General features: G+C 33.9%; 1 protein-coding gene across 1 annotated transcript in view; it reads right to left on the bottom strand.

Annotated features, from left to right (window-relative positions):
* Positions 1 to 23,037, bottom strand: part of LOC126968307 (probable nuclear hormone receptor HR3) — a 146,132-nt gene extending 123,095 nt beyond the window's left edge. Inside the window, exon 1 of the mRNA XM_050813243.1 lies at positions 22,861 to 23,037. Coding sequence (XP_050669200.1) covers positions 22,861 to 22,879 — 19 coding nt within the window. The 5' untranslated portion in view covers positions 22,880 to 23,037. The remainder of the gene's footprint in view (positions 1 to 22,860) is intronic.
* Positions 23,038 to 25,823: the final 2,786 nt, after the last annotated feature.

The following is a 25,823-nucleotide window of genomic DNA, read 5'->3' as shown; positions in this document are numbered from 1 at the left end:
AATCGATAATACTAAGAAACTTTTTTATTTAATAACAATTGAAATACTAATACATCCGTTTTTATATGCTAACGCAAAATTTGTTAGGTGAAAAATTAAGTTTTTATAAGATTGTGTTCATTTGTAAGCTGTCAAACTGTGTTCTGGATTTTTTTTCATGTATTTTAATTTAATGTAAAATAAGATGCTTGAAGAATTATATTAAATTGAAATACTTTTAAATCAATATGTTTTATAAATGTTACTTTTGATCAATCGTTAAGCAATACGGTTATGAATTGAAATACATAAGCTCGACTCGAGTACAATAGTGATACAAAATTTCCCAATGCAATACCAATATCGATTATTGTGACAAATAATTGGCGATACAAGCGTACAAATCTTTTTAAAAATTATTAGTACTCACGTTAGTCATAGACAAACCCAATATAGAACTAATCGATGGCGCGCGCAGCATTTGTCAACAATTTCGAAGAAAATTACACTGCAGTTACCTGATGCTGTTGTGGTCGTCGCTATAGGCACTGATACACTCGTTGAAGTCTCATTGGATGTACTGGCGTTTGTCATCTCCACAATCCGATCCACAGCAATTCGATTCCCGGGCAAAATCCCTGAACTTTCAGCTGGGCTTTCATCATCATCTTCTTGACTTTGGTGATCACTTAATGGCTGATTCTGATTCAGAGGTGGTAAATTTGTCTGGCTTAAGTCATTCGCGACAATCACATTGACTGTTGTAAGTGATTCCATGTCAGAGTTCTCATGGTTGTCGATATAAACTGCTGCTGAGCGGGCGCCGAGTGTCTCCATGACACTCTCAGCCAGCGATCGAGTTGACAGCTCATTTATGTCAATATCCTGTTTGATGTCTATAATGATCTGGTGCCGTTTGCCACTTCCCGAGGGCGCAGACACTACGCTGACCTGTGCATCCGCGTCTGAGCTTGCATGCTGTATCACCTGAGTCAAACCTTCCGTATTATTCGCCATCAGTCTTGTTACTTATAAACTATTGAACACAATTATCACTTTCCTAAGTGCCTGGCAGTGTCTGTTTAGGCGGCACTGGCGTTTGTTTTGGGGATTGACTGGGACATAATGACACACTGTCCTAATTTCTAGATGACGTAGACGCGGCCCGCGACGGCGTAGCAATGCTACGTGCTGGCTACGGCGCAGGTTACTACACACGTAGCGGGCTTCCGGGTGTTAATCTCGAGATGTCACGAAATTCGCAGACTTTAACATACATTATAAGCTTTCAAATAAAGCAATGAATATGAATAAAAAATCTTAAAACATATATGAAAAACTTACTCATTTATGCTATATGTGAATTCGGAACGATTAATATAAAATACTTAATGAAATTAGTACATCGAAAACAGTCTAATTAAACAGTTTAAGTGTCTCTTTTGAGTTCTAAATATTAAAACATTATTTTTATTATTATGTATTAATTATGTGTCGTTTGTCCTTATAGGGATTTACAATATTAACGACCAAACATTTGCAAAAAGAAAACTTATAATGCCTTTCATTAACAAAATCAACCCGGCATTAACAAAGAACTTAGAATTACACTGATATATCCTGAGATGTATCGCAAGCTACAAACCTCGTTCTCTTCAGTCTAACCCCAGACACGTGTCTACGCATGCGTACTGCACCATTATCTGTGTCCTCTTCTAACACCAGCGTGTGTCCCTTTTTCACGGCTTCGATCGTGCAGTGACGAAAAAGCATATAATCAAATTTATGTAGGGTCCTAGTATTATGAGAGTACTGGTTGCAAAAAGGGCGGCCTTGATCTCATTTTAATGTGTCAGGAGGACATTGGGTTAGTTCTGAAGATGATCACCTGAGGGTAGAGATAGATGCACCGAGTATTCAAATCTAGGCTTTTGTTTTGCATTTTATGTACTGAGCGCATAAAAGATGGCCTTGGACTATATGAGGTTTTATATGTACACACATAGAAATCGTACTCATCGTATCTGTGCAGTAAATATCATTTCAAATAATCAAATCATACACGTTACATTTATTTTAGCGAGGTCAAAAACAAGTTTCAGTATTTTTGTCTGTTTGTACATTTTGGGACGTTAATCTTCGAAATGGCTTATAGATTTCAATGCGGTTTTACTAATATATTTAAGCACCCCTTGATATTTAGTGCTCGTCACCAGTTCACTACAAAAGAGTCGCGTTAATAGATCTGAATTTCACACACATATACAGCATACACTCATTTGATGACAGATTATAAAGCATCATTTAACACTCACTGTATTATATTTTGCATCTATACATCTACACGTAAATTACAGCTATAACAATAATATATTGAAACAATTATATAAATGCTGAAATCTATTCAAACATCTCTTCAAAATCTTTTTTTTATCATCATCATAATCATTTCAGCCGGAAGACGTGCTTTTGCCTAACAAAGCCTCCCCCAAAGTTTGCCATGATGTTCGGCCCTACACTACCCTCATCCAAAATTTTCCGGTGATCATGACCAGATCGTCGGTCATTCTTGTGGGTGACCTTCCAACTCTACTACTACAATTATTTTTTTACCAAAAATTAATTAATTTTGCTATAACTATACTTTCTGAAGAACGATTACTTTTATGCCGACGGTACGGCCCTCATTACATAACTCCTACGTTACGGAACCCAAAACAAGGAAACGTGAAGTAAACATTGCCTTACTAATAAAATGCATTCAAATAGATATTCATAATTTTATACTTCTATGTGTATAATTGTATTATTCCAAAATACTTTGCAGAAGTAATATAATCGATAAGTCTTTTATTTAATACTAGTTATTGCCCGAGACGTCGTCCATATACACGCTATAAAGCAGCAAAATCACTTTGTCATTTCAATCACTTTTATTAAGAATAAATATTCAGGCAAAATGAATGAATTTGTGCTATTCTGTATTTTTTGCGTTTTGCCTGGATAAAAAATAGAAAAAAACGACAAATGGACAAACAGATAGAAATTCTATAAACTATTTGTTTCACTTAGGTATTGATTGTAAAACACACACATGTAATTTGTACTAAAATTTAAGGACGGTGCGGGATTCGAACCCGCGTCTCTCGTGTAACGTCCCAGCGCTCTACCAACTTAGCCAACCATCCACATTCCGCTTAATCTGTAAATCGTCGTATGTTTCTCCAACTCTCAGATTGTAGGGATTTCACATTAAGAAAAAATATAACATACACATCCAGTATAATTTACGTCCTCGCAACCCGAGATTTCATGAAATGGTTCTGTTACACGAAAGGAATATTCCTACCAAATTTCAAGGTGGAATTCCTTTTATATATAGATATAGTTCACAGTTGAATGACACCAAGCATAGTACAGATACAAGCTAAAGTACTTTTGGACTACGAAAGATTGCCACAGAATAAGAAGTGCAGAAGTCTTTCATAGTAACATCCGCTAAAGAAATATCTACGTTAATTCCTCCCGCATAAGATTCATTTTAAGTCGTACGGTTCACGTCTATAGTACACAATAATAAGTTTACGTACACTACAATGAATTCGTACTTATCTACTTTATTTTCTCAACACAAAGTCATAACGATACATTATAATGAAAGTAATAAAAATTACATGCACAGGTAATTGTGAGAGACTGCAGTCTATACACTAAGCCAGAAACTGGATCTTAGGACTCCCAAGTTCTCCCAATTTGGAAGAAACATCTTTCAAATTCCCAGGTAAAGTCAAAGTCAAATTAACGTTATTAAATTAGGCTCAAATTAAGCGCTTTTGAATCCTCACTATAAATATATCTTTTAAATTACTTAATATAACATATGTTCGGAAAAAGTAGAGCTCGTGAGAAGAACATACAAGAAACTCAACGGCTCTTGTCAATCAATAGAGTATATGACACTGGCTGTAATATACATAACAAATTAGTTTTGAAAAGTGCTGCATCCAATATATGAATGGTGTTCAAAGTTAAAAGCGTTTTAAAAATGGAATATTTCATAAAAAGTAATAAAGTATAAACTGTATAAATATAAATTATGTAGGTAATTCAATTTCCTGCACCTATAGGCTAGGTCTAATTTGGACAAAATAATTTATGTAAATTGTAAATAATATAGACAATCCTAAATATTAATCCAGGGATAAAGCCCTAAAATTACAACGTGGTTTGTTGACTTGTATCAAGGGCAGGATTATCCCAAACGGCCCTTTCTCCTCACGATTCACAGAGGCTTCCCAAGTCAGCTCAAATATGCTTTTAAAACTTAAGGGTTCCGAATGTAATAGGCTCAAGCAAAGCTCCATTATCAATCTACAATCTCAAAATAGTTATAGGTTGGATCAATTAATACAAGAGGAGTTACCGAAGCATTCCCAGAAAGTACAGTCCACGTACCTGGCAAATTTTCAGACTAGTGATATATTTGAACCTTTGAACGAAAATACAATAGCATACAGTTAAGTTAGGCTTTTTTGGAGGACTATTTAAGATAAACATTTATATGTATTATATACTAGCTGATACCCGCGACTTCGTCCGCATAAACACATGACTAAACACGTAGTACTTATAAAGGTCTTTATTTCGCCATATTTTATAAATATATATAAAAATAATCTGATAGATAGTTAACAACTGTAAGTCATCTACCAAATATAGTAAGCTAAAATTAAGTTTCTTTTTTACCTCCTGAGAAAGTTGGAAAGATATAAAAATTCTAATTTGTTATCCATTTTAAACTATTTGATTTCTGAACGACCGGGGATACATCAAAGGAATAATAAAAATTGTTGTTTTTATTTCATTCCGCAGCATTTTCATATTTATTTACCTTTTAAACCATCTCTGGACTTCCACAAATAATTCAAGACTAAAATTAGCCAAATCGGTCCAGCCGAACTCAAGTTTTAGCGAGACTAACGAACAGCAATTCATTTTTATATATATAGACTAGCTGACCCGACAGACATTATTCTGTATATAATAAATAAAATAATGTTTTTATTTGAATTTGTCAATAATATAATATCATAACATCAAAAATTACTTCGTAAAATATGCACCCTGCTGTCGTAATGAAATTGTTTCACAGCAGAACTGTCAAACCGTGCGTCAATAAATTCTCTCATAGAAATTATGTATGGACACATCAAAGGAAAAACAAATTTGTTGTTTTTTAAATTAAGCAGCATTTTCCTATTTATTCACGTTTTAAACCTTCTCTGGACTTCCACAAATAATTCAAGACCAAAATTAGCCAAATCGGTCCAGCCGTTCTCGAGTTTTAGCGAGACTAACGAACAGCAATTCATTTTTATATATATTAGTAGATTATATATATGTACTCCAACGGTTTTTGCATCGCATGCCAGACTACTTACTTGATACATTTTTTGGATGATTCACATTATACCTTTATAAATTATAGCCTATATGTTATTCTGATGTGTAAACTATAAGTTTTTGCATGAAAGAGTAACAAACATACATGCAGACATTCTGATAAACTTTCGCGTTTATTATATTAGTAGTTACTTGAATCTGCAATGGAAGATGTTCGTAATCCTGTAGGTGTATTAATTAAACAAATAATGTTATATAGAACTCGACATAGATTTCAACGTCAGAAAATCCATGCAAGCTTCCTCGTCAATGAAGTGGAGAGTAGATTTAGAATGAAATTTCTAACTCTGCCATCTCACTTTGGTCTTTGTTTGCAATCAGTTACGCCCTGTGCTTCCCCGGGGCATTAAAAGTGTAACAAACTCCCGGGCCCAAGGGTGTCGTACGTGGCGACTAAGGGCATTAGCCAGTGGGAGGCTCCTTTGCACCGGATACCAGCTAGATTATGGGTACCACAACGGCGCCTTTTTGTACCGTGAAGCAGTAATGTGAAAACATTATTATGTTTCGGTCTGAAGCACATTAGACTTAATATCTTATGTCTCAAGGTGACGAGCGCAATTGTAGGGCTGCTCTGAATTTTTGGGTTTTTAATAATCCTGAGAGGCACATTGTTATAGGCAGTACCAATTACCATGAGCTGAACGTCCTGTCCCCTATTCTCGTCATAAAAAAGTCAAATTGTTCTATGCTATTATTGAATATCCAAAACTGAATGGATTGATACGCGTGTAAGAACCTATACACTATCTTTATCGATTGTGCTTACTAACTCGCACGATTCATGTCCTTTTGCTCAGTAGCAAGGACAAGTGAACCTAGTTTATATAATATTATTTATTTATTTATCCGAACTAAAACTTATTATTTTTGATATACTAGCAAAACATTGAAATTTTGAGTAGATATTTTTATTATTATTTATACTTATATTCAAAGACTTTAATCATCAAATAAACAATTTAGTGGCTAAAAAATTAAGAATCTGATCAAATTTAACATTAATTTCATTTCATTAAAATAAATTTTATTATATTAAACAAAACCAATGCGTATCATTTATGTAAAATGTACCTAAGTAATAGACGTCAAATTGCGTAAACTGTGGTGCTTTCAAGTCAAGTTGAATATTTTTTCTAAGAAAACTTCAAGAAATTATGAACATGAAATTCATACTCATACGAGAACTTAACAGGTAAAATTCTATTGTCGTATGTAGTACTGTTAGACCGTACCGTTACAGCTAGTGCCATAGACAACATAGACACTAGGTCATACACTGCAGACTATTCTTTCTCTACGTGACAAACAAGCATACCTTATCTATGTCAGACACCAAGGTCACCTCTTAGAACTATAGAGGATTGAGGTTGCGTCTAATGTAGGAATTTTAATTTAATTGAATTGTTTTTCATTTTTATTGGCATTTGTGCACCTTTAAGATTATAATCTGCCTAATTTCTAAATGTTAACACGTGTTGTTACAAAAAGGTTTGTATCATAAGTTTCACTTAATCATCTTCTTCTCCAAGTGAATGAGCGGCAGTACTCCGCATTGCAGCTTTCATGGAACCTTTATTCCACCACGTTTAACAGTAGTATTGGCGAAATTTTACAAAAAAAGGGAAATAGGTATTCTGGGTCAATAACGATGATGTAGACAACTCTACATATAATATATTTGCATCTCAATTGACGAAACATATTGGATTATCAATAATATTATGTTAACATCATAAGTACAATGTTTCTTGCAAATTTCATTTCATTTCATTTAATTTCATTTTTAACCGACTTCAATAAGGAGGAGGTTCTCAATTCGATCATTATTTTTTTTATGTATGTACACGGATTACTCTGAGATTTATGATCCGAAATAGATGCCATTTGGTCCCATAAAAAAATCACATAGTTTGGCCCAATAGTTTTCATTATATGAACATTTTTTATGAAAATTTTTGTCTACGTGGATGATATAACTTTTTTTTGTGTAGGGCTTTTTTAGGAGTTTTCATTCAAGTTTATTATATATTATTATTATTAACTGACACTAAATAGTAAAAAAATAACAGCGTTTAAAAAAAACCACTTCAAATACTGAAAAGTATCAAATATCTATCATATGTAGCACATTTCTACTCAATTTAAATTTTTGTAAATTCAATTTTTATAAACACATATTGAACGTCACAATCTACTACAAAGACACCAATAAGAGAAATATATTTCAAAATGATACCGGATACTTAAGAAATAACGAATTAATACCAATATTATATTCCAAGATCATACCGCTCTTCTGCAGTTACGTGTTTTTATGATAAAACTAATTTTAAGTGAACATTTAGGGAGTATGCAATTATTAGCGATAGGTTGCCTATAAAAATTTGCCGTACGTAATAAAAGGACCTGTAATTCATTTAATTATAATAAATTTTCTGATAAATTGCACATTTTTTTTAGTTGTACGTCATTATAAAGAAAGTTACCTATGTCAAGAATTGAAAAAAAATATGGTTGCTAGCTCTCAGTAAGCCAGGTGTAAATAGGTACATTTTTGTTGATAATTTGTAGTAATCTGTTTGTAAAATACTCAACATACTGGTTGCTAAGTATGAGCAGTTAAAAAGATTTTAAATCAAACAAAAATTTCAATATATTTTAACTTTTAAGTCAAACATAATATAAACTGGTCAGCGTATAAAAGCTATTGTTATAATCATTGAGACAGATCCACATTTTTCATGCAATTAAAATTCTACTCACAACTAAAATAATTTAATTAATTAACAGTTCATCCGAATTATTCAATCTCCAAGCACGCACTCGTTACGTGACAGCACCATCTATTACCCAATAGCGGTACTAAATCGCGAATTTAAAAGTAAAACTGTACTCCATCACGTGCGCCTCTAACGGTAGATAGCCGAATTGCGTTCGTTGACCTCGGTCGGTAATGTTACGCAATGGCTGCATGCAGCGCTACGTTTGCCATGAATCTGCGATAAAAAATAAGCATGGCTGTATCGCTTTACCTTTGCCGCGGATTAGAAGTATGTATGTATTTACGCAAATGATAGTGAACCATAGATAATATATTAAAATACATCTATGCAGTGAACAGTCATTATTTAAATACCTACCGTTTAATACTGAATTAAGCGGCTTTTCGTTTATTTTTAGCTTGTTTCAGACTATTTTATTTATTACTATAATCACTCTTATTGAAATTTGTTCAGTTCACGAAATCTTATATAATTCTTGTTTCTATTACTGTTACTACTATACTGTTGGTTTTTGGTATGACAATTCTTGGTTAGCTTAATGCTAAATGTTAATGTCTCATGCACCTAATGGACTTCAAAATCTTATATATTTCCATTGTAATTTATGTACAAGAATGGTGGCCATGCGACGACCTATATAGCCCAATGGTTAGTGATCCTGCTTACTGAGCTAGAGGTCCCGGAATCGAATCCCGGTAGATGAAAACATTTATTTGATGAATATGGATGTTTATAAGTATTTATGTTTAAGTAAGGATATTGTATTAATTATATCGTTGTCTTGTACCCATAGTACAGGCTATGCCTAGTATGTGGCAAGAAAATTTGTGTAAAACTGTGTCAATATTATTCATATAGAAGGAGTGGTAGATCATGACAGAAAAGTGAATTTTTCAGTAAAAATGCCTAAAAACACCCGCTTGAAATATTGGTAAGTAATGCCTGGGTACCATATTCAAATTCAAATTCAAATATTTTTATTCAAAATAGGATTTATAATCACTTATTGAACGTCAAAATCCACCACCCATTCAAAAGAGACTGCCTCAGACCTGAGAAGAATGGGCGCAAGAAACTCAGCGGGCTTTTTTTTATATAAAATATGGATTACAATGTAATATCGTACAATAAACATTAATAATTAATAAAAACATAACATAGTATATATATATATATCTATACCATATACAAATTTGTTATGTAAAAACAAAATATGTGTTACGAAATTCAAAAGAATTGTTAAAAACGTTTGTGTGGTAAAGTTTACATAAATGATTTACTTAATCATACCATATACTGGAAATTGAACGAACACCCTCAGGCTCTTTAATTATACATTTATTGTACGATATTACATTGTAATCCATATTTTCATGATAAAAAAAAGCCCGCTGGGTTTCTTGCGCTTTCTTCTCAGGTCTGAGGCACCCTACTTTGAAGGGTTGGTAGTTATTGACGTTAAAAAAGTGATTTTAAATCCTATTTTGAATAATTTTATATGAATTTGAATTTATATATTTTTATTCAAAATAGGATACACTTTTTTTACAGACATATAGATACTAGAAACGTAACTAGACAAATATTCGGGGAAATATCCCGATCATCTGACAGCTCAAAATTTATTCATTTATTTATTAAAAAAATGCAGTAAGAAGCATGTACATGACAAGAAATAATTTGAAATAGTAACCAAAGAGAATTTAAACAGATAGTAACGTCATAAAAGAAGACTATAAAATACAAAGTACTTAATAATATTGATAATATTGACACACTTTTTACACAAATTATCTTGCCCCAAGTTAAGCATATATATCCTGTGTTATGGGTTACAAGACAATGATATATTTTATACAATATACCTACTTAAACATACATATATTCATATAAACATACATAAATACATTTAAACATCCATGACTCGGAAACAAACATCTATATTCATCATATAAATGCTTGCACCTACCGGGATTCGAACCCGGGACCTCTAGCTTAGTAGGTAGGATCGTTAACCACTCGGCTATACAGGTTGTTATTTAAAACTGAGAATATATATTTTAATAGAAAAATTTCGAGCTATATCCAGGAATAAATTTAAATATTATGAAAGAAAATGCAATGAAGCATTAAATACTATATTTCACTGCAAACCGATTACCTATTAATCGGCCTGAGATTTAGTTTTATAATCTCTAAAAAATATTTCTCAAAGATGTTTTGTTGTGGGAACGCCACGAAAACTTTTGACATTCACATAAGTACACAAATAAAATTTGAAAAACAAAATTTTATGAACGATGCGGGATTCGAACCCACGACCTCCGGACAAAGCAAACAGAATTTTATAACGATGCGGTGCTCGAATGGTTGGCTCAGTTGGTTAGAGCACCGGCACGGAACGCCGGAGATCGTGGGTTCGAATCCCGCATCGTTCATAAAATTTTGTTTTTCAAATTTTATTTGTGTATTAATCCTAGAAGTGAGGGTTATCACTTTAAAAACATAACATATTATTCACATAAGTTCCTTGACACTTATGTGACGTCAATAAAGTGATTTTGATTTGGAATTATGTTTAAAAAAAAAGTGAATCAACAATCGCTACGTATAATTTCCGAATAAGTTTAAATATTGACGAAAAGTATTCTTTATAATATAATGAATTACGTAAATATAATTTATTTATTTATTTATTGAAAAGACCAACAGCATAAATATTACAAATTAGTCTTAAAAATTAGTGTACATATAATAGCCAATTACAGGTCTCTCTATATAAACAAAAATCAACTAATGAGTTTTCAACTTAAATAACTTTAACTTATAAACAAAAAAAAATCGACTTAAATGAATTTCAACTTAATTTACTTTAACATAATAATATGTATAGTTTAAACGTTAAAAGAATAATATTATGCGTATGAATGCGAATTTAATATTTATATCTATTATTATATTATGTTATAATCGATTATAGTGTTTATTTTATGTTTGGATGTGTATGTGTGCGTGTAGTTTGTGTTTGTGTATATGTGCGTGTGTTAATGTACCTATTTGTTCGTTTTATATTGCTCCAGTAACATTTTTTGTATCTAGTGTATTCATTAATATTTTAATAATTTCTGTTTTGAAGCTATTTTTACTGCGATTATGAATGTCGACATTCGAAAAAACTTCGTTGTAATGCTTACAAATTCTGTTAATGGGAGAATTTTTACCATAGTTCGTAGTGTAAAATGATAATGAAAAAAGAGGCGTATTTCTCGTTCGTTTTAGTGGTACATTGAAGTTAATACTAGCAAGTAATGTTGGGGAGTCCAGAAGATTAGTTATTATATTAAATAAGAACATTGTATCTAATAACGTTCGTCTGTCTACTAGTGAAATTATATTATGATGCATGCAGCCATCTTTATAGTTGGAAAAAATTTTATGACGAAAGTTAAGGTGCCTTATAAATTTAGCTTGAATCTTTTCAAGTTTTTCAATATATGTTATATAATGGGGCGACCAGATACAACTTGCGTACTCTAAGACACTACGCACGTATGCATAGTAAACAGATTTAATACATGCAAGGTCATTAAAAGGTTTGCAGGTACGTATCACAAAACCTAAGCTCTTGAACGCTTTATTCGCAACGTAATCAATATGCTCAGACATAGTTAGCTTGCTGTCAAAAATAACACCTAAATCCCTAACAATACCTACTTTATTAATAGGAATTCCATTTAGCGAGTATGTAAATTGTATCTTATTAACCTTACGACTAAACGATATCTGTTGACATTTAGGTGCATTAACTGAAATAAAATTGTTTTTATAATACTCAGATAGATTATTAAGAGTAATTTGTAATTCAATGCAGTCATTATGATTGTGTACTTTGTAAAATATTTTTTTATCATCTGCGTATAAAAGATGGTTGCATTGTTTAAAATATCTGTATATATCATAAATATATGCGTTGTAAAGCAATGGTCCCAGGTGAGATCCCTGTGGAATACCTGATGGAATTTTCACAAAATCCGATCTGTACCCACCTACTATCACTGCCTGAGATCGATTAGACAGGTATGATTTAATCCATCTTAACAGATCCCCATGTATACCTAGACTTTCTAATTTGGCTAGCAAGATGATGTGGTCTACGCGATCGAAGGCAATATACCTCTAGCTCTAGACAATAGCATTATAACAAATATATCAAATTAAAAACAGCCAAATAATTAGTAAAATCATTACGCTTATTTTATTTAGTTACTATGTCATGGTTTTAAGCATGTTCTTTAAGTTATTATTCAAATTCAAATATTTTTATTCAAAATAGGATTTAAAATCACTTATTGAACGTCAAGAACTACCACCCATTCGAAAGAGACTGCCTCAGACCTGAGAAGAATGGGCGCAAGAAACTCAGCGGGCTTTTTTTTTTTATATAAAATATGGATTACAATGTGATATCGTACAATAAACATTTATAATTAAAAAGCCTGATGGTGTTCGCTTTATTCCCAGTCCGTGGTGTCATTAAGAAAATCGTTTATGCTATAATAACCTTTCCCACACAAATGTTTTTTAACAATTCTTTTAAATTTCGTAACACATTTGTTTTGTACATTTTCTGGGATCATATTGTAGAAGCATATACATCGCCCAACAAAAGACTTACTAACTCGACCCAACCGAGTAGTAGGCATAACAAGTTTATATTTGTTCCTCGTGTTAACATTATGAATGTCACAGTTTCTAGAGAATTCCTCAATGTGCTTATGAACATACAGAACATTATCAAAAATGTATTGAGAAGCAACAGTCAAAATGTTTGTTTCTTTAAATTTTTCTCTTAATGATTATCTAGGACCTAGGTTATAAATCGCGGACCTAGGTTATATTAGTATTTAAACCTTTTTTAGTTATATTAAGCATGTTTGAGAAAAAATCCTGTCAGATATTTCTGCTAATAAACCAAACATAACAACGCCAAAAACTACGATTCCCACGACAAATTGTTTTACGTTCTACCAACATAACGGCACAGAGAGTATTAAAAAAAATCCCGTCTTTGATCGCGAACCGGTCGCGGTCAACGAACTTTTTCGACCTCACAGCATTGTGCCATTGATTGAGTACCAACTTACTTAAAACATACTTGTGCACCGCGCTGACTTCGCTCAGTCGGAATTAATAACTGAGAAACTATCTTCAGATACATTTATAAAATGTCCTGTACAAAAAAATGTCTGTGTTTAAAGTCGCCCCTCAATAGAATCAAACAATGTTATAAGAGATTGCTAGCTAATTAGCATTATCGATATCTTCCGATATAAAGGGTCCAAGTTTATAAGTGACCTAAAAAATTATGTCATGTTAAACAAGCTTAATATTTATTATTTAATTTTCATTATTTTTGTCTTTACTAACAAGGTGTTTTTTTTTGTGAATGCTGCCTACACTTTTAATAGATGTTACAATTCGAACTATAGTGAAAGTTTAAAAGTATTTTATTTAAATAGCATTTCACATTTTTAGTCGATGGTGGATCTCGATTTAAGTCCAACAGTCCAAGCCCCTTAGGCTTCCATCAAGGATCTGCGTAGATGTATTTTTCTCTTCTAAATAATTTACGGGCCTCAGACATAAGATATACTATAACAAGCTACATCGTCCTTCAAACTGAAACAAAAGCAGTGCTTGCACTACTTGTTGATAAAAAAAATTAATAAAAACATAGAAACAGCTTACCTTGTGAATCTATAATTGAAAATGAAAGACTCTATATTCCGATACGATCCACAAAAATCACTCTGAGTTATTGTCATTGCCCATATATCTAGTGTTGCGTAGCGTAATACGAGAAGAATCGTCAACAAACTTGGCGCAAATTGTTGATATTGTGTCAATAGAATGAGTAAGAGATCTCCACAGATCATGTTTATTTCCGAGTCATGGATTTTTATATGTATGTTTAAGTATGTATGTCGTTGTCTTGCAACCATAGTACAAGCTATGCCTAGTTTGGGGCAGGATGATTGTATTAGTGTATCAATAATATTATTATTATTATACCCTCTTGTAACACCAGAGGAATCACAAACGTGTCACCCCTACCTGTGGTAACTTGAAAGTATTGCACGACAGGGTCTATCTTGTAAATTAAACCGAAGTTTTAAAAAATAAAATTATGGGAAATCTAAGGCGGCGGCTGAGGGCTATAAGGATATAAACAATAGAATATAATAGATATAAATATATTTATTTACGATACGGAGTGACAACAACATAACATATTGCAACAACACTTGGTCATGAAGCTACATCAGTTCGTAAAGGGGCTTTGACATGGGGAGAAGAACTGATAAGAAACTCCCAGCCCATCTTTTAAATCATATAACACTTAGCCTACTTAATACAATTTTAGGTCGCCTGCGCAGAACCAGACAAGAACCATGCATCATTTTTCTCTATATAATCTAATATACCATAGTCAGTCTTCATTGTCAAAGAAGCTTTTATATATTTCTTGGATGTGTGCTTAGAATACCAATACCTATAAAGGAGCCTAGATAGAACTCTAGATAATTATTAAACAGCACGTACAGATATTTCTTCTTCAATTGAATGAATTCAAATCACAACTCTTCTTGAATTTAACTATTGTATTTTTCTAACATACATTATATTCATATTCGTATGATATAACGATATAGAAGTACACAAAATAGACGAAACACGCTGTATATCTGTCAAGTATGTGAACTTTTTGACTGCAGCAGCAGAATTTGCTATTTTACTGATATATGGGGTACCACTGTACTTTACTATCTGGTAATGCCAGGAAAATAGTCGAATCTATTACTTCCAGAGTTTTGAAATATAGTATCACCTTACCTTTTCCTATAGCTGTTTTTCACATTGGGTAGTACAAATCGAATTCAATTGTTTTTTTCACTATTTAGCAAGAGGTTATTACTTGTGAATAAATTAAGCAAAAGCGATTATGTATTTCGTGACATTCAAATCAAATCAAAATCACATTATACCACCACCACTTCGGAAAAGGTTGAGCTTTAATGAAAATAATTGGCAAAAAACTCATTGCCACTCTTTTAAATCACCATCTACAACTTCGTCGTTTTATAAATTGTTTTAATTAATAAGTAAAAATACTCAATCTATATTTACATATATATTAGAGATATCCACGTATATAGTCACTCATCACGAAATCTCTGGAACCATAAGGCGTAGAGACTTGAAATTTGGTAGGAATATTCCTTTCGCCGAGTAGAGGTCAGCTAAGAACGGATTTTATGAAATTCCACCCCTAAGAGTTTTTTTTATGAACAGAACAACGTCTGTCGGGTCAGCTAGTGCCGTATACGAGAAAGTCAATTTTAATGATAATAATAATCATTACGTACAGGTAATATGGTTACTTACACATAGAGAAGAAAACAATTAAATATTTAGTTTATTTTTTATCTGCCTATTATATTATTAACCTGCCCAATTTTTATTCCTAGAATAATATTTATATTAATAGAATACATATTTGAAGTCCACCATAGTGTAGCTGTTTGGTAACAAGTCAAAGGCGTCACGTTCAGCCACAACTCTCCACGTTAAGTACATTGAAGTTCCACCTGTCATATAAGTTTTTACGGCAGTCCCACGGATCGCGTCCACATAACGGGCCCCGCACAGTTACATAGTATGTGGGTGAGCCTAACAGCAAGCACCGTTACACACGTCACGTCACTCGCTAGTGATGTGCAAAGAATATCGATGTTATGTCATTTGGAGAATTTGTGTGAATTTGAAAGTTGCATGAACCTGACAACAATAATCACCTACATTACCGTTATCAAATGTTCGTATAAAAGGTTGTCGAAGTATTTAAGGGTTATGCAAGATTTAATTGTGATGCAATTAAATTACAAAAAAGCTTAACTGAGTTTGTTGTGCCCATTCTTCTCACGCCTATGAGATATCTTTTTGAATGGTTGGAAGATTTGGACGTTCAATAAGTGATTTATTTTATAATTATAATTATTGTGATCTGATGATATATAGTGATCACAATATGTATATGTTATATGTATTGATTATAAAGTTAACAAGAATAAGAATTGAAATGAGTATGGGCAATAGACACAAAATGTACTATGAAAACACCTTAAATATATTATTCATTTTAATTTGTTCTATTAATTTAAAATAATCTGGTCACATCCTTTGGAAAATTGGTATGAGCATATTACCAAAAAATATAGTTATTTGTCTTTTGAATATTTGTTTGTATACCTTTTTTTAAACAGTTTTTACTTTCTTACTGACAGTGTGAAAAACGATAAGATAATATCGAAAAATGGCGCGCATCACTATTAAAGTACCGTACGCTACGTCACGAAGAAAGGGATTGCATCAACGGTACAGGGCTTCGTCGCGAAACTATCGCTTTTTCACGCGATATCGTGTTATCTCTATCCTGTGTTTACGTTGGGCGCGAGGCGGACGTAGGACTCACTTTATAGTTTAACCAACTTCTCGGATTTATTCATTCATTCAATTAACCACTGGCGATACATATTAATCATTTATTTGATAACCGAAGCTTAATTTTTAATTTTATTTATTTTGTTGAAATTCTTTTTAAAGAGTATATGATGACCCTTGAAAATGTGGCGCATAATCATAGATGGGCTACCAGAATTAATTTCTTAAATAAAATGTAGAGGTTCCAAATTTAAACTTCTTTACGAGGCTAATTTCATACTTCTTAATTTTTTTAAGGAACACATAGGGACCCTTATTTTTTAATTTATTTATAAATGACCTGTAGCATTATGTGGAACTTTAATTACGACGGATATAAAAATCACTTGGGCAGGAAAGAAATATGAAAGAAGAGTTTTCTCATCAACTGATAGTTTGTAAGAAATACAATCGTTTTCTTTTATCATATTATTTTATTAAATATATTATGCCTACTACTCGGCTAAGTCGTGTTAGTAAGTCTTTTGTTGGGTGATGTAAATGCTTTTACAACAAGATCCCAGAAAATGTTCAAAACAAATGTATTACGAATTTCAAAAGAATTGTCAAAAATCGTTTGTTTGGTAAAGGTCGTATCGTCCCGGAAACACCGCACAAGGAAGCTCATTCCACAGGTATGTAGTACGTGGAAGAAAGCTCCTTGAAAACCGCACTGTGGAGGACCGCCACACATCCACATGGTGGGGATAATATCCTAACTTGTGGCGTGTCGTGCGACGGTGGAATTCAGCGGCAGGAATCAGGTTAAACAGCTCTTCTGAACACTCCCCGTGATAAATGCGGTAGAAGACACACAATGAAGCGACGTCTCTACGCAACGCCAAGTGATCCAGCCGTTTACAGAGCACTGGGTCCCCGACAATTCGAGCAGCTCTGCGTTGCGGTCTGCGGTCAAATGGATCGAGCTGATACTGGGGTGCGCCAGACCAGAGATGACAGCAATACTCCATGTGTGGCCGGACCAGCGCTTTGTAGAGAGCTAGAATGTGGGCCGGCTTGAAGTATTGCCGTGCTCTATTAATGACGCGCAGCTTCTTCGAAGCCAATTTGGCTTTGCCCTCCAGATAGCCACGGAATTGGCAATCGCTCGAGATTTCGAGACCTAGTATTATCTGGTGATGTCTTTCTAAAATTAGAAGTGAAAAATGCTTTTAACTCTGTTGATAGGGGAGCTCTTCTGAGAGAAGTTAAAAATTCAATTCCTTCAATCTATCATTATATTTGGCAATGTTATAGTAAGCCATCCAAATTATTATACAAAAATCATAATATTTAGTCTTCCGTTGGCTGTCAGCAAGGCGACCCTCTTGGTCCAGCACTATTTAGCCTTCCATTCTTTCCGCCATAACAAAACTAAAATCAAAATTTAATGTTTGGTACTTGGATGATGGTACTTTGGGTGGTGAAGTGGACTCTGTTTTAGATGATTTGAAAGTTGTAATAGAAAGTTTTAGCTCAATCGGCCTTGAGTTAAATTTTTCAAAATGCGAGCTTTTTATCGGCGAAAATTTCAGACCGGGTTGATATTACCAATAAATTTAATGTTCTGGCCCCCAATATTAAAGTTTAGGATAAGAATTCACTTCACCTTCTTGGAGCTCCATTATTTCCTGTTTCAATTCCAACGATCTTAAACGATCACATTAAAAAATTTAATAACGTTTCTCGTATGGCCATAACTATTATTCAGTCTTGTTTAGTTGTTCCAAAATTTACGTACCTCTTAAGGTCTAGCCCGTTAAGGAAATTTCCAAATTTGCTTGATGTGATTGATATTTCACTTAAATTTTAGACACCGTTTTGAATTGCGCGTTTACAGATCGTGCATGGTCTCAAGCCTCTTTAACGATACGGTTTTGTGGGTTGGGTACTCGCAAAGTTTCGGGCGTTGCCTTACCAGCATTTCTATCTTCAGTTCATAGTGCGCAGCCTTTGGTTACCAGAATTGTAAATCATGTACCAGGTAACTCAGAGATTGTGTATTTGAACGAAGCTAACAATGCTTGGCTAAATATTGCAAATATTCAAAATTTTCCAGACGATTTAAGGTGTCAAAAAGCATGGGACGCACTTCTATGTAAGTCAGCCTTTGATGATCTTTTGATCTCATCTACTGTCATAACAGAGCGTGCTCGTCTTTTGGCCGTGACACAAAATGAGTCGGGCTTTTGGTTACAAGCCTTGCCTTCTGCGCCGATTGGAACGCTACTTAACAATATGACATTGTCAATATGCGTATCACTTCGGCTAGGTATAAAACTGAATGAACCACATCAATGTAGATGTGGCGTTCAGGTAGATGCTCTTGGACGCGACGGGTTATCCTGCCTAAATTCACTTCTATGTAAGTCAGCCTTTGATGATCTTTTGATCTCATCTACTGTCATAACAGAGCGTGCTCGTCTTTTGGCCGTGACACAAAATGAGTCGGGCTTTTGGTTACAAGCCTTGCCTTCTGCGCCGATTGGAACGCTACTTAACAATATGACATTGTCAATATGCGTATCACTTCGGCTAGGTATAAAACTGAATGAACCACATCAATGTAGATGTGGCGTTCAGGTAGATGCTCTTGGACGCGACGGGTTATCCTGCCTAAATTCGGCAGGCCGTATCAGTCGTCACGCCAGCATTAATGAAGTCATTCGCAGGGCATTTGCGGCTCTTAATATACCAGCTGTTTTAGAGCCAAATGGTATTACCCGCCGCGATGGCAAGCGTCCTGATGGAATGACGCTGGTGGCATGGGCACGGGGAAGGGCGCTGGTGTGGGACGCTACTTGCGTCGACACTCTGGCTCCTTCTCATGTCCAAGTTACGTCAGTTGGTGCTGGGGCTGCTGCTTCGATTGCCTAAGACAGCAAGCGTCGCAAATATGTTGGTCTCAGTGAGTCATACATCTTTGTGCCGTTTGGTGTCGAGACACTTGGCCCGTGTGGCCCAGAGGCGCGGAAAATGTTCAAAATACAATCTTCGCGCCTCAATAAGGCTACTGGAAACCCAAGTGCTGGCAGCTATTTCGGTCAACGGATCAGCCTTGCTATCCAACGCGGTAATGCTGCCAGTATTCTTGGTACGCTTCCACGTAATGATAGTTTTAATTGTATGTAGTCGTAGTATTGTAAATATAGTTATAAGATTTGTTTTGTTACATCTTGTATATAAATTGTAATAATATATTAATAATATTTTATTTGAGTTTATGTTAACATTGTTGGTGAAATTTGTTAAAAAAATTAGAACATTCATTTTATTTTCATTTTTTTTAATGAAAGATCCTTAAATTATTAAATCAATTATAATCTATATATTAATACAGGATTTAATTTTAGTGTTGATTCAATTAAGATATGAAATTGGAGCATTGAAGGCATCAATATTTGTACTATTTGGCGATTTAACAGTCAAATATTGATTAGATAGTTTGATACTGTGTATACTTTATTTAATAAAAAAATAATCAAAAATTCAAAAAATTCAATTATCTGTAACCTGACTGTATATTAAAAGCATTTTATATACATGATACTCCCCTCTAGATACGATAATTAATAGAAATTCAATTAAATTAAATACCACATTCTTAGATAATTTTACACCTCTAGATAGAGTTGTTAGGCAATGCATGAAAACGGGCCAGGGTTATTACTTTAGTGTGCATGAAAACTAACGTCTTACACTCGCGATACGTTTGTCACTATCATTTAGTGTGCGTTGCGTTGCTGAAAATAGAGGTCACAGTTCGAATCAACGTGTTCAGGCAACATTCTGTCTAATAAATTGTGTAATAAGTAATAGTGAGAAGTCTTCCGTGTTCAATAACGATCCTAAAATTATTTTGTACAAGAAAAATATAAATTATATAATGTGGGTTACATTAAGGAGTTTACACACTACACTGGCCGTGCTGTGACCGTATTATCCAGAAAGGAATCATGATACAGGCTGCAATCGACAACTTAAATGGTAAAAGTGCCACTATGACCTACCAAAGATACTAAATACACTAACGGAAGATCTTATAGACATACAATTTTCTGGAAAGGAAAAATTATAAAATCATGCTAAATAATAATAAATAGGAGCTAATAATCAGGAACACTTATGAACTGACGAATCTAAACACTTACTTACGCACGCCTCCTGGTATCTAAAATCGCTGGATTTCTTCGGGACATATTACTTTTAAGTGGAGCAGAATCCTAAGGGGTTCATTATGGGGGTAGGTTTTCTTCGGCATCCCACTCTAATCCTTCACTTCACTTCGGACAACAAAAAACAGAAGTGAAAACTTGAACATTAATGTTTTGCATTTTTGAATATTTTGGAATGATCATGGAATAATTTTGCACGAATGTCTTTTATTATCAGTATAAAATTACTAGCATTTATGTGGTTAAATACAATATATTTATTGCGCTATCGTACACAAAAATGACAATTTATATTACATAGAAACAAATATTAACACTTCAGAACTAACAATTATTTTATATTATAAAGTTTATGTCTTAGAAAAATCAATCATCAAATATTATAATTGACCGTCCTACGAAGTTTCGATCAGGTCACATGTCCTGACGCAAGTTTAACATTTCAACCCATCCCAAGTTCTCAACGCTGTTGAAGAAGTTTACACTTCAAAACAATTAAGGCTCTTTTATATGTTTTTTTATAACAAGACAAATTTATTATAAAACCTTATCGTTATTTGGGATGCTTGGAGGACTCGAATTTTCAGCATGGTTGGTGGGTTTTATACGTGATGTGAGATGAAGCTGTAATAACTTGCTCATTGTAAGTGATTGTAATTTAATTATTATTATTTCGTTAGAAATATATCCCGTTCACCGTAGACAAAGTGTAGAAGTCTATTTTAGAAATGGGTTCTCGAAAAATTCCTTGAATATTAAATATAGTTTGAATTTAGTTTATCTTCTATTAAGCGACATAATTCGTTGATAGATATCTTATAATAAGGTGTTTAAATGAAATATTTAATTAGGTGTATATAATTATACAGCCTTTTGACACGAAGTTCTGCGTCTCAGATTTTTAAGTAATGTTGTAATAATATTAAGCAGATATTAATGAGGCTACGAATTTTGATGACCAATATTTATTTGATGTAAAACTTCTTTTGGCGTGACTTGAGATTATTTTTGGGACGGATATACAAACTGCTTCCCATCAAAATTATTTATGTTATTGAATAAAAATGCCTTATAAACTTTCGTACTAGTGTGTTAGAGTGTTACAGATTTGTATAAAAACCTTTTTAAAGGATTAAAACGCGTGTAATTCTAACTGTATTAAATTAGGATTATTCTTTTAAGTAAGGGGACTGGATAGTCCCCTTGAAAATATGCTCTGCAAAAACTTTGTACCCCATTTAAAAAAAACATTAATGTAAAATTTAAAACTGTTTATTTTTATATGGAAAAGAAGTACATTTTCTATACAAAATGCCTTATAAATAAAAAAACAAATTATTTAAGTCTTCTTTAGTGTTAATTACGCCAATATTATTAGACTTAAATAATTTGTATAATTATGGATTTCCGCAAAGTAACGCCTGATTCAATAAACAAAAAACAGATTACAAAGCAACCGAGATCATTGTAAATATTAAAAATGGCAGAAATGAATTCTAATTCCGAACCGCATGAAATTCAAATAAAGTTGGACTTTCTTCCGTAAACACAAGAGTACGTCGACCTACAGAAAAGTTTTTATCTTTGCTGTATAAAAATTATGTACCGCTTTGGCTGAACCTAACCAGCCGTAGCCATTATGATTCGAGAATGAAAAACTTATAACAGTCAGCTAACGTAGAGGAGATAAATTCATCTACACACATTAACAAAATGAGAGGATTATTTCTTATATATTTAACTATCGATTTCAATATTTTAAAAATCTCTTCAAAAGGAAAATTTAAGGCAGATTACGGAATATATTTAGGACTGCCAGAACAAAAAAAAAACAATCTTTGTAAAATTTGTAAGTTTTCTCCTTTGATGTATGTACGTTTAACGAAGAAAAGTAAGCGTAATAAAGAAAAGTTTACCTCTTATTGTGCTCGGCATTTTGCAAAAAATCCGTTAAACAAAACAACAAAAAATCCATTCGCTATCCACACTCCATGTCCATAGATAAAACACACACAAAAATGGCGAGATGCGCGCCGCACAAACGTCAATGTCAGTTTTCGCGCGGGAGTCACACGTCTTGTTCAAGTGCAGTGGAGGTTGCTTGTGCTTTTTTCGTAATGGCGCGCGGGCCGCCGTTGCGGTAACTGTATTTTTTTTCGTGATGGTAAAGCAACGGTTACAGCCGGTTCTACGGTGGATCTTCGGAACTAGAATCGATTGGTGGTCAATCTCTTTGTACGTGTGCAGATCATGCTGCGGTTTTTATGGGATTTAAACCGCAATTTTTTTATATCATCTTCGAGATTTAAATTTAGAATTTTGGAATATGATGTTTAAATTCACACTAATATTATTTTTTAATTTAAATTATAACAATCAAAATATAACAATCAAATGGCACCTTTTTCTGCCGCCAAACAGTATTTGTGTTACGGGTTGAAGGACGCTGTACCTAGTGAAGTACTAAGTAAGCTGTACAAAGTGACATGCGTCATCGCCGTTCCGCTCAGAATTTTGTGTTTCTCAATAATCCTGAGCGGCACTACTTTGTAATAGGCAGGGCTTATCACTGCCATCTGATGAATGTCTGCTCATCTCGTTAATATAAAAAATATTGTGTTTTTTTTTCTCAATCGCTATTGATATCTACCTCAATAAAAATCATCTGCATCTTATATTTTTTTTATGGAAGAGAGAACAAACGAGCGATGTCATCTGATGTTAAGTGATCACCGCCACCCACATTCTCTTGCAACACCCAGGAGCGTTTCCATCCCCTTAAAAAAGTGTACGCGCTTTTTTGAAGGTATGGGTACCTTCTACCGTACCGTTCTAATAACACCGCACAAGGAAGCTCATTCCACAGCTTTGTAGTACTTGGAAGAAAGTTCCTTGAAATCTGCACTGTGGAGGAACGCTACACATCCAGACATTGGGGATGATATCATAATAGAGGATGCCCGATATCACGACGTCATAATGCCTATCTTCACCCGCACCACCTTGTCAGAGTTAATGAAGATATTAAAACAGGCGCTTAAGCTAAGCCCTTATTATATGTATTACTATAAATTTTTAATTTTAATCACTGCATCTGCGATATGTTCGGAAAAAATAAAGCTCGGGAAAAGAACATACAAGAAACTCAACGGTCACTCTTCAATTCATTTCACATTTCGCCAAGTTTGTTGCGCCCGTCCTTCTCAGGTGTAAGGCATAAACTTCCGAATGGTGGGTAGTTTTTGACTTTCAATAAGGGATTACATATTCTATGTTGAATAAAAGGAAAATAAATAAATAAATTAAAATTTAGAATTATTCAAAACAAAACAAATCTTATAACTATATAACCGAGCGCAAAAAAGAATGCTGAGAGAGTTTTTTGCGCCACTTCTTCTCTCTCAGAGCGTCATTTGATTCCGATGCGGTAGTAGAATCTAGTATATTAGAAATGACATCAAAAAGAATTGTAAAGTAATCAATTTTGAGAAAATAAATGCCGTTTATGCCTTTTTATTGAAAAATAACTATGATTACCTTTAATTAAAACTATCGTTATGAATGCTGCCAAGAATACTGGCAGCATTTCCACGTTGGATAGCTAGGTTGATCCGCTAACCGAAATAGCTGCCAGCTATTGGGCTTCCAGTACAAACCACGGGTCAAGTTTCTCAACACCAAACGGCACAAAGATGTATTGCTCACTGAGACCAACGTATTATTTTGTGACGTTTGCTAACTTCTGCAGTCGAAGCAGCAGCCCCAGCAGCAACTGACGTAACTTGGAAATGGGAAGAAGCCTGTTGACGCAAGTCAAGTCCCACACCAGCGCCCTTCCCCGTGCCCAAGTCACCAGGATCATTCCATCAGGACGTTAGCCATCGCGGCGGGTAATACCATTTGGTATTTAATTATATTCAAATTATAAATTTGTTTTTACTATTAAATTAATTATTAATTACATTCAAATTCATAATTTGAATATAACAGACCCACAATAGCCCTATAATGCATGACCAAAATTGATTCAAATTCAAATAGTTTTATTCAAAATAGGATATAAAATATCCATTATATTATATTCCAAAAGAATGCCTCAGACCTGAGAAGAATGGGCGCAACAAACTCAGCGGTTTTTTTTTTTTTTTATAAAAATGATTACATGGTTACTTTTTCGACTTAGCCGAGTAGTATGCATTATAAGTTTATGTCTATTCCTGGTGTTAACATTATGGCTATGACAGTTTCTAGCGAATTCACTTGTGTGGCTATGTACATACATAACATTATCAAGAATATATTGGGAAGCAACAGTCAAGATGTTAATTTCTTTAATTTGTGATTTATCAATGTGTTCGTTACCTTAAGGTTTTATAATCAAAATACTACGGAGCTAACGCCAAGCATGCCTGACTATTTACGACTTGTCAATGAAAATTGCTTACAGCAACAATAGATTCGCTTTCCTTTTCTATTTGTTTGTGAAAATAAGGGACGAGCGAGCATGACGTTCAAATGATGGTAATTGATACGCCCTGCCCATTACAATGCAGCGCCGCTCAAAATTATTGAAAAACCCAAAAATTCTGAGCAGCCCTACTACTGCGCTTGACACCCTGAGACATAAGATGTTAAGTCTCATTAGCCCAGTAATTTCACTAACTACGGCGCCCTTCAGACCGAAACACAGTACTGCTTCCAGATTACTGCTTCACGGCACAAATAGGCGCCGTTGTGGTACGCATAATCTAGCCGGCATCCTGTGCAAAGGAGCCTCCCAATGGTATCTTGCTGAATCTGTGTTAGAGATGTTCTTCTCTCTCACACAGTTTGTATTTCTATTCGCTAGAATATTGTAAGTCTATCATAGTCTACCTCT

Source organism: Leptidea sinapis, chromosome 15 (assembly GCF_905404315.1).
Source record: "Leptidea sinapis chromosome 15, ilLepSina1.1, whole genome shotgun sequence".
NCBI lineage: Eukaryota > Metazoa > Arthropoda > Insecta > Lepidoptera > Pieridae > Leptidea > Leptidea sinapis.
Note: the sequence above shows the minus strand (reverse complement) of the source record. Positions and strands in the feature narration are given on the sequence as shown.